This window comes from Vigna unguiculata, chromosome 6 (genome assembly GCF_004118075.2).
Source record: "Vigna unguiculata cultivar IT97K-499-35 chromosome 6, ASM411807v1, whole genome shotgun sequence".
Classification (NCBI taxonomy): Eukaryota; Viridiplantae; Streptophyta; class Magnoliopsida; order Fabales; family Fabaceae; genus Vigna; species Vigna unguiculata.
The window spans coordinates 1,252,467-1,266,807 of record NC_040284.1 but is presented as its reverse complement, the minus strand read 5'-3'; the positions used below and the strand labels follow the sequence as shown (position 1 = coordinate 1,266,807).

Sequence of the window (14,341 nt, the reverse complement as noted above, 5' to 3'; positions counted from 1 at the left end):
ACAACGGCTAAATAAATGAAGCCTAAACATATAATAAACAACATTTTTATAAATGATGTATAAATATCATGAAAGTCCATGATTATATAATTGTTGCTTTAAACTATGTGGGCAAAACTAGTAAAAATGTGGTCTAAAAACATAGGTAAGGTATAAATTCAACATGTAAAATTGTTGTTTATTGTGAGAATTTTAAGCAACAGTTTTAAAAATATTGTCATACTAAAAACCGTTGTCTATTACCTATAGCTACACTCACCTATACCACGCCTAAAAAATTGTGGTCTAATCTTTAGACCACGGTTTTTATAATTTATATCATAATTTTATGTTGTTGTCTAAAGTGATTTTTGTTGTAGCGTGTTATAGTGATATTTGTTACTAAAAATGAGTTATAAAATTAAGTATTGAAATTTATATTAAAGTTAATAGTAAAAGTCATGAATAACATACTTCTAAGTCATTTTTAATAACAAATATAAATATAACATTTATATAAATAATAAATTTGGTTTTAAGGGAGACACAATATTTCTCTATTTTGTAAAAAAATATTCAGACAAAATTAAAACAAATAAACTGGGTACTAAATTGAAACCAATAAACATATATGGGTACTAAATTGAAACAAATAGACACATGTGGAGACTAAGTTGAAATGAAGAAAATGACACTTGTCAGGTACCTTGACACGTGGCGATACCTTGCCACGTGTCACATCAAGGATTTGACAAGTGACAATTTTTTTTAAAAAAAAATTCAAAAAAAAATTAAAAAAAATTAAAAAAATTAAAAAATCCAGAGGCTGACACGTGGCAAGGTAGTTAACGCCGTATGTGAAGACTTAACGGAGGGTACTACATTGATGTAATAATCAAAATTGGGTACTGAATTGAGACAAAGTTCAAAGTGAGTACCATTTTGAAATTTTCGAACCAAAATGGGTATGATCCGAGTAATTAAGCCTTAATTTTATTAATTAAAACCAATTCACCCCCCATCTTGGTTTTTGTCCAAATGCCAAACATTCCGCTATGCGATAGCAACAATAGTGAGGTTCTCGCGTGTTCTCGCTTAGGCGAGACCTCTTCACTTGAGCGAGAGGTCTTCTCGCTCAAAATGTGAGCTCGCCGCCTGAGCGACAACGCAAACTAAAACCAGGGAGGGTTCCAGGTACTCTCGCTTAGGCGAGACCAGCTCGCTTGGGCGAGAATATCGGGCTCCTCCACTATTCGCACAAACAGGCCAATATAGCACCAAGAAAATAGTACAGAGCCACAACCAGTACAATCTCATGCAAGTATAAACATCAATCCAACATTTTAAATCAGGAAACATTAGCCAAATATGAACATATTACAAAATATGGAAACCCTAGTTTCCTTTACCTGGAGTGGGGTTAAACGTAAGCACAACGGTCCTAGGGGAAGAAGGGAGCACTGTAACTCCAACCAGTGCAGTAAACCGGAGAAGACGTTCGAGTGAAATAGTGGGTGCTCTGATTGTGCCCTGGTAGAGCTCTTTGCTTTAGTAGTGGAAGGGGGAAGGGTTCCTGTTTTCTAAGAATGTGGCAGAGTAAAAGGGATTAGGGTTGGAAAAGAGTTTTGGGAAGCCTATGGGCTGACCCTTAGGCAGTAGTTAAGGCCAGACCTTTAAACATAAGAGTAGAAAAAGTGGGTCTTACATTCTCCCCAACAACAAAAATTTTCGACCTCAAAAATTCACCGATGAAGTAGGAAGAAAACTATGTTTTCCTCATTTTCTCTAACAACCACCACTTAGACATGACTGATATAACGACTCCAACACCTATAGTCATTAGAAAATTTGCCCTTGTGCTAAGCGATATGTGTTCAACAATGTAGATTAGTTTAGTCACTACCCTCAAAGCAACTTCCAATCTCCCACCTTACAACTTGAATGCTCCTTCATACCTGACCAACCAACTTGTATCTGATATACTGACTCACCTACCATATGCTCTCCACTACCTCTTGTAGGTTTTTACCAAAGTCTTAGATGACTTCAAGTCTCAAACTAAAGTATGTTAGTTATCACTTCACGTCACCTTGTTCTCTCCTTTAAGCAACACTCCACTGACTTGGTCACACTTGACTTCTGGCCTACTGCTCCACCATTGACACTCTTGACTCATAACATCTTTCTTCCTTTGCTGGCTTCAACCAAGGTAACGAAGTTCACTACCAAGTTATTCCATTTCCAATTTAAAACTTTCAATTATTCTAACCACCATATGCATTTTGGCATCCTATATTCATTTTTTATCCCTTAACTTGCAACCATCATTCCACAAAACCTTCGAACCATAACTTTCCTTGATTTCAAATCTCTAGTTTGGTCTGTACCAATCAACCCTACAGTACACCCCAACTAAGATTGACCGATTTGCCTTTTTCCCAACCTTTTTGAAATACTCACTCGTCCGTGTCAGGTGACTAGACTAATGAAATCTCCTCACACCTTCTCTTCCCAATTCAAACATTTATACTTCTCCACCCCTTCTTACTCTTACCTTGTCAAACCAAGATCTCAAATTCCCTTTTCTGGCGGAACATCTACTCTTACTTTCTCATTTCTAGGTTGGCACCTTAACTTGAAATCACAACTCAAACCATCTCTTACTTTGCTTGCCCAACTTTCTTTGAGTAACCCCACAATTCTAAACTTAAATGATCACTGAACACCCTTAACTGATACTTATAAGAAAGACACCTTCACTATTTTTGAAAGGACTAGTTACCGTAGTAACCTCTAGGTCGTGAATAAGATAGTCATTCACATGCACCTCTTACTATTTATAAGTGTCATTTGTCACCATTTTGTTGCGCTACTCTGATCCACACACAAAATCACTTATTTGTTTACTCAAGATGATGCTCTTTCATGTTTGTCGTGACAAGGAAGCAATCATTTGAGAAACCTTCCTCCAAAACTTCTATGAAATTTGAAAAACCCTTTGAACTCCCCTTTTTATAGTCTTAGCAGTCCATTTTCTCAACATCGTATCCATCCTTTTAAAAACCATTTGTCCTACTAGTCATTCGAACCTTTGTCAATACTCTTCTTGAACATTCTGAATACTCTCTTCACACTTAGGAAAACTTGTCGCTAAACCTTGATGTTGTCGTTAACCTATTTGAAATTCCTTACCTTCATCATGTTTCCACTCTTTAAAACTATAAGCTCGAAAAGCCAATCCTCCCTTATCCAACGTTTACCCTTAAACAGTCTATCATACCACTACCTCTCCTCTAAGATTCACCAAACTTGCAGTCATCCTTGTGATTATACTTAGTGTAAACCACTACTTCTCCAACATCTCCTCCACTTCCGTATTCACTTCAAACTCTCAATAGGAACCATCCAATTAGGAACTATTGATACAAGTTCTTCTTCAGACACCAATGCAAAAGTGAACTCCACCACACCAAGGTCAAAATTCTAGTACTTGCTTCAAAACACGTCTATAAAATCTTCTTCCATTGAGATCCTTTGCGTCTATTATTCACTTTCCTTTGTCAGATGACTTTGATTCACGTGAAACTCTGCCCCCTCACTATTTAGCTTGATCCATACTTCATACGCAACCACTAACTTATCTCTTTTAATCAAAGAACATCACCTCGGTTGTTGTCCCAACTCATTGGAATGAGATTGAGAAAACAACCAATTCATCCTTGATGTTCTATCCCACCCTTACCAAGGGAACAAATCAAATCGACTTGAATTTTAAATTCTTTGATAACCATAGGACACACAAACTTGAACAGTCTTCACTTGATTATAATTGTTGTAAAACCACCGTCTTAATTCTTACTCCCTCTTGCATATGACCTAGACATAGAGGGGAGCACTGTAACTCCAATCGGTGCTGTAAACCAGAGAAGACGTTCGAGTGAAACAGTGGGTACTCTGATTATGCTCTAGCAGAGCTCTTTGGTCCAATAGTGGAAGGGGGGAGGGTTCTTGTTTTCTGAGAATGGGACAAAGTAAATGGGATTAGGGTTGGAAAAAGGATTTTGGGCACCCTATGGGCTGGCCCTTAGGTCCAATAGTTAAGGCCAGACCCTTAAACATAAGAGCAGAAAAAGTGGGTCTTACACTCTCAAGATCAAAATGCGTACTTAAGTGAATGTTTACTATAGTGAAAGAACTTGTTATTTCTTTAGAAATTAGATTCAAGGATTTATAAATTCTAGCAGTTTAAAAATTATGAAACTTTAATTAGTATCTTTAATGTGTTAGTTTAAAAATTATGAAAGAAAAAAAAGCAAATAATTATTTCAAAGACTTTAAAATAATAGAAGCTAGTATGAAAAAGAATCACATTTCAAATTTTAATAATTATATAATTTCCATATATATATATATATTATTGAGAATATCAAATAAATAAATATTAAATGTTTAAGAATATTAATTATTTATTTAAACTAGTTTGTAGATAAAATTTCAATTTTTTTAATATATCTTTTACATAAACATAAAAATATATTCATTTATTATTTAGATTTAAAAACTATGATTATGATACTATTAGTATTTAATAATTTATTACATTTATGTTTTATATATCGAGAGCCCATTTATAAAATATATCACAAGCTCATCAAAGTTATTGTTATAGAACTTGTATAATGGATGGAGAATAGAAATTCTCACAAATCGTTATTTCACTCTTTAATAACAAAAATTATGATTTATGGATTGTAAGAATGCAAACTAGTTCTCTAGAAGAGCGAGATTTATGAAAAGTTATAGAAGAGGATTACATTGACGATCTATAAGTTGTAAAAATGCAAACTTCTCTAGATGGAATAGGTTCATGGTGGATTCAATTGATCAAGTACTCCAAATGAAGGTGTAAATTAAAGATGAGTAGTAAGCTCATAACACACAAGGTAGAGGATGAGGCTGAGGTGCTAGAAGAAATAGTTGTAGAGGTAAAGGTCCTGGTCAAGATGAAAAGAAAAAGCAATCTGATCAACAAAATTGGTGTGAAAGAGGACGAGGTCCATGGAGAGAAGGTTAGTTGAGCACCTCAAATTTTTAGTGCTTTAAGTATGACAAATATGACCATTATGCAAAAGAGTGTTACTCTCGGGCATTCAGTTAAAAATTGCCTATCTGAGAATAGAAGGGAGGAGACAACCGACTTTTACAAAAGATGTTGAAGAGGAAGAAGCATTGTTAAGGATGACATAAAGCTTTGGTGTCAATCTCAACTTTATTAGTAGCTCGGATACCAAACACATGCAATTGATCAACTTGAATGGGCATTTGGACAACTCAAATAACTCAATGGCACATCTATATAGCTTGGTTAATTCAAAGGGTGCCTCTAGATAGACCAGATAACTTGGTAGGGCATCTAGATAGCTTGAATAAATCAGTGTGGTATCTTGATATGGGTGCAAGCAATCACTTATGTGAAGACAAGCTTCACTACAAAAAAAAAGATATATAGGAGAGGTCAATTGATGGAGGTTAAAAAGACCTCCACAGATAAAAATTATATGAATTGATTATGATAGATTTTATAAAAGTTAATAATAGAAGGAGTTTTTTTATTCTTTTTAAGAGGTTTATGACCTCCGCAAAATGAACATATTCTTCTATGACCGAATTGACGTGTGATTGTTACTCTAAATGTGTTGATTATTATTTTTATTAACAGTAGAGAGAGTGCAGAGTGGTAAATTACTCTCTTATAGTTGAATTTACCAAGAACAACACATCAAAGTCTTGTGGTCTGTTTGGTCCCAAACGCAGCAGCGAATGAGTTGAAGCAGCAGTGGCTGAAGAAGGCTGAAGAAGAAGACGAAGAAAACAATGAAAAGATACATCATGAGGTCGAATCTGTTTCCGCTTCTCTTTGCATTTGCCTTTCTGTTTTCGCCTGTGTTCTCTGCTTCGGATCTAATCCTCGCCAAGGTTGACCGTCGTGTAAGTCTCCTCTCATTTCCTTTTCTCTTCTCCTTTTAGGGTTTCGATCTTCCATCGATTACGCATTCTCTTTTCTTCGCAGCACATCACAATATACACAGCCCTTTAACATTTCCCATTCTATTGCACTCCAAGGGTTTCTGTTTCACATAACCGATCAAATTTCCTCCGATCTACATTATTTATATATCTCTTTGCTTTTCTTTTAATTCTTTAATTGTTATAATTCAATTAATAGTTATTTGTGAGTTTCATAGTTCAGTGGGTTAGGTGTGGGTTAGGTCTATGATGGAGAAAGTATTTGGGCAATTGTCTCGTTGAATTGAATGGTTGAATTTGTGTTTTCTGGCTCAATTCTCTCAGAAACCGGTAAGCAGAGGGATTGCTTAGTTTATTATGCACTGTAGCATGGTTATTTGGTGAAGTTGCTAATTTATTAAGAGATTGTAGCATGGTTATTTGGTGAAGTTGCTAATCTATTAAGTAGGCACTGCTTTAGCAGATGCAAATTTTGGTTCAAGTAGGCAAGGGACAAATCCACTAAATATTGAAACAGAGTTATAGTGTGCTCAATAATTAGTTTATAGAATTTTAAATAAATGGGTTTTGAAATTTTATTTTAGGAACGTTTTTTCATATTAGCAAAGTATGATGAGTATGTAAATAGGTTCTCAGAAAATCCAGTTTGCAATATAAAAGTTTATCTTCTACTAAAAATCTCATTGCTTGTGAATGCTGTCAACTACAATGGTGACAATGCAACAAGCACTATAAATGTCTGATACTTGATACTAAGAAATTGATTCTGTTTTGTGTAATTCCTTCTATGAATCATGAGAAAGAAATTATTATACAGAGAATATTATTAGTTGTTTTAATGAAGTTAGAGACTGAAAGCACTTACCATTTAAATTTGAAGCCGAGAGATTTTTGACAAGTGGCAAGCTCAAAAATGGTGGGGTGAGAATTATGACAGAATCATGGAGCTTTACAATGTCTAGAGATTCAATCGACAAGCTCTTAACATCCTTCCAGATCTGAGGATGAGGTAATCTACTACTTCTACACTAGTACGATGTTAAGTTGTTAACAACAGTTCATTGCACGTTTGACATGCAGGATCGTATGGGGAGGTGTATCGTGGTGCATGGCGTGGAACAGTGAGTTTCTTATATTCTTGAACTTGAATCTATTGATTGTGTTATTTTCACTAATCATGTGGTATGCACTTGCACACCTGGGTATGTGCTACCATCTATAAAATGCATTTTTTTTATGAATTGAATGTGTCTGTGCCAATGCCAAGAATCAACACAATAAAGTAATATTACTTCTACGCAATCCAAATTTATAATTTCTTATTTTCTATTAAAGTGTATTTTTAGAAGAGCTGAATTCATTTTTTTGTACTATCTTGTATCATATTAGTTTAACAAAGCCTATATATTTACTTATACTTATACTGTGTTTCATATCTTTAAAATAAATTCTTTGAATGATTTGAAGGATTTAATTATTTAGAAATTAACTTAATAAATATTCAAAGGGTTATGATAGTATAATCCAATGTACAATATACCTGCCGCTTTTATTAAAATAGTATATTCAATTTCCTTATTTAGATAAAATAATTGACTTTCTCACCTATTTTTCTTAAAACTTAAAAGTTTAATGTTAAACTTTCCAAAATTAAATATTAGTGAACTCTTAAATATTTAATAATCAAGTAAAAGAACATTAATAAATTTATATTAAATAATTCCATTATTAAATATATTAATAATAGTTTATAATTAAAAATACATATAATTTCACTACTTGTTGTTCTTCTGGCAAGCTTTCTGCTCTATTTTTCTGTCAAATGAAAGCATCTCAAAGGAATACCAGAATAATAATAACACCATCAATAATATTAATTGGAATGCATTATTATCATTAATATGAATGTGTTGGCTATGAATCAATAATTTTGTGTGCTGCAAAGTGAAGCAAGCCTAAAAATTACTATACATGCCTGAATTCCAAGAGTCTTTCACTTGATTGCAGCTGCTATAATATTATATAGCATCTCTGCTATATAAAGCATCATAATCAATCCATGTTGGCAATTTAAACCAATCACAAGTGATGTTAATGCAAAGTTCCTTTTGAAATTAAGGATCATAGCTTGAGTTTGGAGATGCAGGTGGAAGTGGTCTGAAAAGAAGATATGTTCAAAGAGATGGTACAAGAGAGATAAACTATTTACTTTTCTAGTCTAATTTGAAAATTATAGTATACTTCAATTAGCATGGATTTTAGCTTTTGCTTTAAAATGAGTATTGGGTCAATTTAATTTCCGCTATGTTTACGTACAGATTTTCAAATTTATTTAAATCCTAATTCCTTAGGTGAAATTTAAAAGTTTTCTGTGTAGAACATCCTAGAGATATTGAGAGCATTAAGAAGACGGGACATAAACACGAAGATAAAGAAATAAAATTTCATTAATAATCTAAATTAGAGATTCAGGGATTAGAATTATATTGAAATTCAGCCAATCCTAACAAAAAGGGTAAAGCTAGACACAGGGGAAATAGAAGCAAAAATAAAGAGAAGGGATAAAGAAAAAACTCTATAGACCCTTGAAGAGAATTAGACTTGAGTTTCCACCCTTTTTGTCCTTTCTCATACCCAAGCTTCTGGAGATATGATGAATGCTCTTAAAAGTGAGTGAAAAAGATCAAAATACCCTCCCTATTTCTTTCTTTAATCCTATTTATGTATGGTCTAGATGTCCAGGTTCAATGCTTTTAAATGCTTTATTCTTTTAAAACTTCAATTTCTCTTCTTTATTTCTTAACTAAAATTATAAAGAAAATATTGAGAAATAAATGAAAATCCTAACTAAACTTAACAGAATATCTCCTTCACACTAGTTTTCTAAAATTTGTTTTGTTCAAAGCAAACTAATTTAAAATTCAACATAAGTAGCTTAAAACCCCTTTAAATATAAAAAAAAAATGAGATAATCCAAGAGATTATCTATTTTCTAGCTTATTTATTGATGAGAATATATTGTCTTTCTCCTCTGTTAAAAGTAATGTCTTTTCTAATGAAAATTTTTCTGTGATTAGAGCTACTTTCTGTGATTTTCATCAAGTTAATGTACATTTTTACTTTGAATGCCAACAACTATTTTATAAATTAAATTCCAGAAAGTTTATGATGTTAATTTCAATAGGTCAAAATAATGAAAAGATTGAGGCATCCAAATGTTGTTCTCTTCATGGGAGCAGTAACTCGACCTCCAAATCTTTCAATTGTTACTGAATTTCTTTCCAGGTACTTCAAATTCTTGATTTGATTTCGCAGTGATTCTTTAGTTATATGGGATTGTTTAATGTGAAATTTGATTTCATTTTTATTAATCCAATTGCTTGAAATCCTAGAATTTTTCCCTTTGGAAACTAATTATCTTGGTACTTATTTGTGATGTGATTTTTGATACAAGAATTATATTGTATCGGTGTGAGTTAATCATCAATACCAAATAATCATGATTTTTGTGCAGGTCAATGATCTAGTAATAAACTATTTTAGTATATGCATGTTGATTTCATGATTTGAGGTTGACGTCCTTCTTGCAGCTAATATTTATCTTTTATAATTTCAGCAAACCAGTATGCAAATGAGCCTGAGTCTTCTATGGGTACAAGAGGATCATCTGGTGGTAGCAACATTTAGGATGTTGATGATATTTTTAAGATGAAACTATTTTAGTGTATTATGAACTTTGAGTAAGTATGGATTAAGTTGTAATTGTTTCAATTTAAATTGCTTTTATGTTAATATGTTGATTTTGAGAATCAAAAGTTCTAATGATATATATTTGAGCACTTTGATTGAAGTTTACAAAAAAATATTGTTGATATAAAGTATAAGTACCTCAAATTGTGACATACATTGTCAAGTATAGTAGGAAATTCTAATTATAAACAAAATATTGTTTTTTATGAGATTTGAATAATGCAAGAAAAATACAGTAATAAATTCACAAATTAAATAATACAAACGAAACAGGTTTTATAATCCTCAAATTGAGGAGGGTATTAACCCCCACAAAAAAAAAAGGAAAAATAGGAGTTTTGGAATCAAATAGGTTTATGGAAATAAATGAGGTTATAAACCTCCACAAAATAATAGTCATGAATAGGAGAGGTTATAACTCTCCATTAAAAAACTTTCACAATATAAACCTGGTACCAGAGGTTGTAGAAAACCTCCACAAATAACTTGTGGGGACTCTATCTGTGGAAGTTTGAAAAACCCCTGCAAATATTTTGTGGAGGGTAAAAACCTCTGCTAAACGAAATTAAAATCCCTGTAATTTAGTTTTTTTTTTGTAGTGCTTGTTAGCCAAAGGCTAGATATTGCAAAAGGTGATTTGCAACAAATAATTGAAAATGAGGTTAAAGGCGATGCAATTCTACAAGACAAGCTTGTTAATTGAAAATGAGAATCGGTAAATAACAAGTACACGGTCAAAAGGAGTTTGACAAGCACACGGTTAATAACAAGTCGGTAAAGCAAAGAACAAGTCATGCATTGAGATAATGAAAAACCTAGTTAAGTATAAAAGGAACAACTACGTTGATGTGCGTAAAGGTAAAGAGGAGTCGGTGGATGTGGCAAGTTTGTTCACTTTGTATTCGACTGCCAACCTCCGCTTTTCTTCAAATTTTCATGCACATCACCATAAACAAAATAGGGCTAGGACACTAATCAATAAAAAGTGACTATATATTATAAAGTGACTATATCTAATGACAATTACCAAGGCTTGAGTTGGTAAAAGAGTGCATCCATGAATCATTAGGCAACAGGCATGAAGCTGAAATTAAAAACCATCGGGAAGAACAGCAATGATATTGTTAGGATCTTGATTATTGTTACCGACCACCACCTCTGAGAGATTCACCTCCCCTACCCCTTTGGCATTCCTTGCTTCTATCTGCGTCTTTGTGGACTTGTAATAGGTTCCATACAAAATTAGTTGTGCCACAGAAAATGTTGTGCCGATCCCATTTGGTATCTGAAAATTTACCAAGCACAACAACAACGGGTTAAGTTAATTACTGTATTGAATATGTAGAGGGTTTGTTAGTGATTTTGTTTGAACTTACAGCCATGAACGGATCAAAAGGGATGAGAGAATATGCAGTCCAAGACACAGCATTGCCAAAGGACGCTAGAGAGAGGGAAAATGGCATGTACTCAACGCTTTTGGTCCTCACCACCAGTTTCTGCAACCCCATTACACATTTACTTGTTAACACATGCAGACTTTGAAGATAAGAAGAAGGAAAGAAAAGTGTTGAGAAAGGATGCGTGACCATGACGGACAAGGGCGAAGCGTACATGGCAACGTTGAAGATAACGCAGATGGTTCCAACAACAGCAGAGCGTTTGTCGACATCATGAATGGAAGTGAAGGTGAGAATGGAGAGAAGCGTGAGGAAGAGGAGTTGTGAGAAGAGGCAAAGGAAGAGGGTGAGCCTCCTGGTGCGATTAGAGTAGAGGAAGAAGAGGGTGACATAGATCATCTCAATCACGCATCCTCCGCCATTGATGCTCACTACCAGCAAGCTGTGAGGGTGCACCATTGGTAGACCATACAAAGTCCAAACCATGCAGTTCATCAGTGTGGCCATGTATGGCACTGCTGAGTACTCCCCCACTGATCCCTTCTTCCATATCTCCACAAATGTTGGCCTGCAATATCATATCATGTTATTACTCAAATCAATGGCCACCTAAACACACAAATCTGAGGGAGACAAAGAGATAGATTAGTTTACACTGGAGACAAGAAAAGGCACCCCGAAATGATGTTTCCTGATTGTTGTGGCAAAAAATGAGAAAGTTAAATCACATGCATGTGCTCATATGTTAGAGTTCTATAAATTTTGCTGATAATGAAGTTCAGAAAGTGATCAGGTTTTAGTCACTCGCACACACCTATGATGCCAACCACTGTTCGAACAATATCTGCAGTAACCATGTTTCTTTTCCAAGCTGAAGAAGTGATATTGAATACTAATAATATGATATTGGTTGCTAATGGTATGAATGAATTAACATAAAAGACGTGCATTTTAGTTTAGTGGCAAAGTTTGGTAGATCATGTTTGTGACATGAGTTGTAGAACAAGTTGTCACGTAAACAGGAATAAAAATGGGATAGATTAGAGTGAAATTTCACACATGGGTGACAGTTCACTATTTATCTAGTTTTAGGAAAAATATATTTAGGATGATAAAAAAAAAAATTGTATTTACAGATAAAATCCACAGTAGATAGAAATGGATATTTACATGTAGCAGGTACGAATACTTTTTATACTTACATGTTAATGAACGGATACGGGTATTATAGAATCTGTAGCTGTGGATGCTCAAACTCGCTATACTTTAATTTATATTAAAAAAAACAAAATAAAAATTATCAAAACATTAATACATGATTAAAAATGTGATATTTTTTATCAGTTGGTTTTAAAAAATATTTATTTATTTGTAAACGGTTCTTCAACACTATTTAAATGAGTTATTTGCACTTTGTTTAAAATTCATAAATGTTATGCATTGTATTTTTTTTTTGAATTTATGGTTAAAATTTGTTATTAAATATTAAATTTTTTTCTTTTAAATACTTTTTTAACAAACTTTTGACAAAGTTTTTTTATCAGTTGGTTTTAAAAAATATTTATTTATTTGTAAACGGTTCTTAAACACTATTTAAATGTGTTATTTGTACTTTGTTTAAAATTCATAAAGGTTATGCATTGTATTTTTATTTAAATTTATGGTTAAAATTTGTTATTAAATATTAAATTTTTCTCTTTTAAATACTTTTTAAACAAACTTTTGACAAAGTTTCTATAAATAGAATTAAATAGATTAATTTTTTATTTTTTAATCAAAATAAAGTAATAATTGTAATACTTTTTTTACTTAAAAAAGTAATTTGTCAAAAGTTTGTCAAATTTTTTTGTTAAACTATCATCTTCCATAAAAATGGGATAGATTAGAGTGAAATTTCATGGGTGACAATTCACTATTTATCTAGTTTAAGGAAAAATATATTTAGTATGATAAAAAAAGAAAATTGTATTAACGGATGAAATCCACACTAAATAGAAATGGATATTTATAGGTAGCAGGTACGAGTACTTTTTATACCTACATGTTAATAAACGGATACGGGTATCATAGAATATGTAGCTGTGGATATTCAAACTCGCTATACTTTAATTTACATTAAAAAAAATAAAATAAAAATTATTAAAACATTAACACATTTATTGAAAATGTGATATTTTTTATCAGTTGGTTTTAAAAAATATTTATTTATTTGTAAACGGTTCTTCAACACTATTTAAATGGGTTATTTGCACTTTGTTTAAAATTTATAAATGTTATGCATTGTATTTTTATTTGAATTTACGGTTAAAATGTGTTATTAAATATTAAATTTTTCTCTTTTAAATACTTTTTCAACAAACTTTTGACAAAGTTTTTATAAATAGAATTAAATAGATAAATTTTTTATTTTTTAATCAAAATAAAGTAATAATTGTAATACTTTTTTTACTTAAAAAAGTAATTTATCAAAAGTTAGTCAAAATTTTTTGTTAAACTATCATCTTCCATAAAAATTGGATAGATTAGAGTTAAATTTCACACATGGGTGACAATTCACTATTTATCTAGTTTTAGGAAAAATATATTTAGGATGATAAAAAAAATTGTATTTACGGATTAAATCCACACTAGATAGAAATGGATATTTACAGGTAGCAGGTACGAGTACTTTTTATACCTACATGTTAATGAACGGATACGGGTATCATAGAATCTGTAGCTAAGGATACTCAAACTCGCTATACTTTAAGTTACATTAAAAAAAATAAAATAAAAATTATTAAAACATTAACACATTGATTGAAAATGTGATATTTTTTATCAGATAGTTTAAAAAAAATATTTATTTATTTGTAAACGGCTGTTCAACACTATTTAAATAGGTTATTTGCACTTTGTTTAAAATTCATAAATATGATGCATTGTATTTTTATTTTAATTTATGGTTAAAATTTGTTATTAAATATTAAATTTTTCTCTTTTAAATACTTTTTTAACAAACTTTTGACAAAGTTTTGTTATCAGTTGGTTTTAAAAAATATTTATTTATTTGTAAACGGTTCTTCAACACTATTTAAATGGGTTATTCTCACTTTGTATAAAATTCATAAATGTTATGCATTGTATTTTTATTTGAATTTATGGTTAAAATTTGTTATTAAATATTAAAATTTTCTCTTTTAAATACT

General features: G+C 31.9%; 1 protein-coding gene and 1 long non-coding RNA gene across 5 annotated transcripts; one reads left to right on the top strand and one right to left on the bottom strand.

The window, feature by feature from the left end:
* The first annotated feature begins 5,659 nt into the window (after positions 1-5,659).
* Positions 5,660-9,813, top strand: LOC114186694. Of its 4 annotated transcripts, none has more exons than XR_003605129.1 (6): positions 5,660-5,967; positions 6,887-7,015; positions 7,064-7,127; positions 8,014-8,191; positions 9,191-9,291; positions 9,623-9,813. It is a non-coding gene; the product is annotated as an uncharacterized LOC114186694 (long non-coding RNA). The 4 variants fall into 4 exon arrangements; XR_003605130.1 differs by having other exon boundaries at positions 5,661-5,967; positions 8,126-8,191; XR_003605127.1 differs by having other exon boundaries at positions 5,663-5,967; positions 7,087-7,127.
* A 1,033-nt stretch (positions 9,814-10,846) lies between these two features.
* Positions 10,847-12,010, bottom strand: LOC114187807 (bidirectional sugar transporter SWEET4-like). Its single transcript, XM_028076181.1, has 5 exons — positions 11,968-12,010; positions 11,808-11,844; positions 11,343-11,721; positions 11,133-11,252; positions 10,847-11,041 (listed from the first exon to the last, which is right to left on the bottom strand). The coding sequence occupies exons 1-5, from the start codon at positions 12,008-12,010 to the stop codon at positions 10,847-10,849; spliced, it is 774 nt and encodes a 257-aa protein (XP_027931982.1).
* Positions 12,011-14,341: the final 2,331 nt, after the last annotated feature.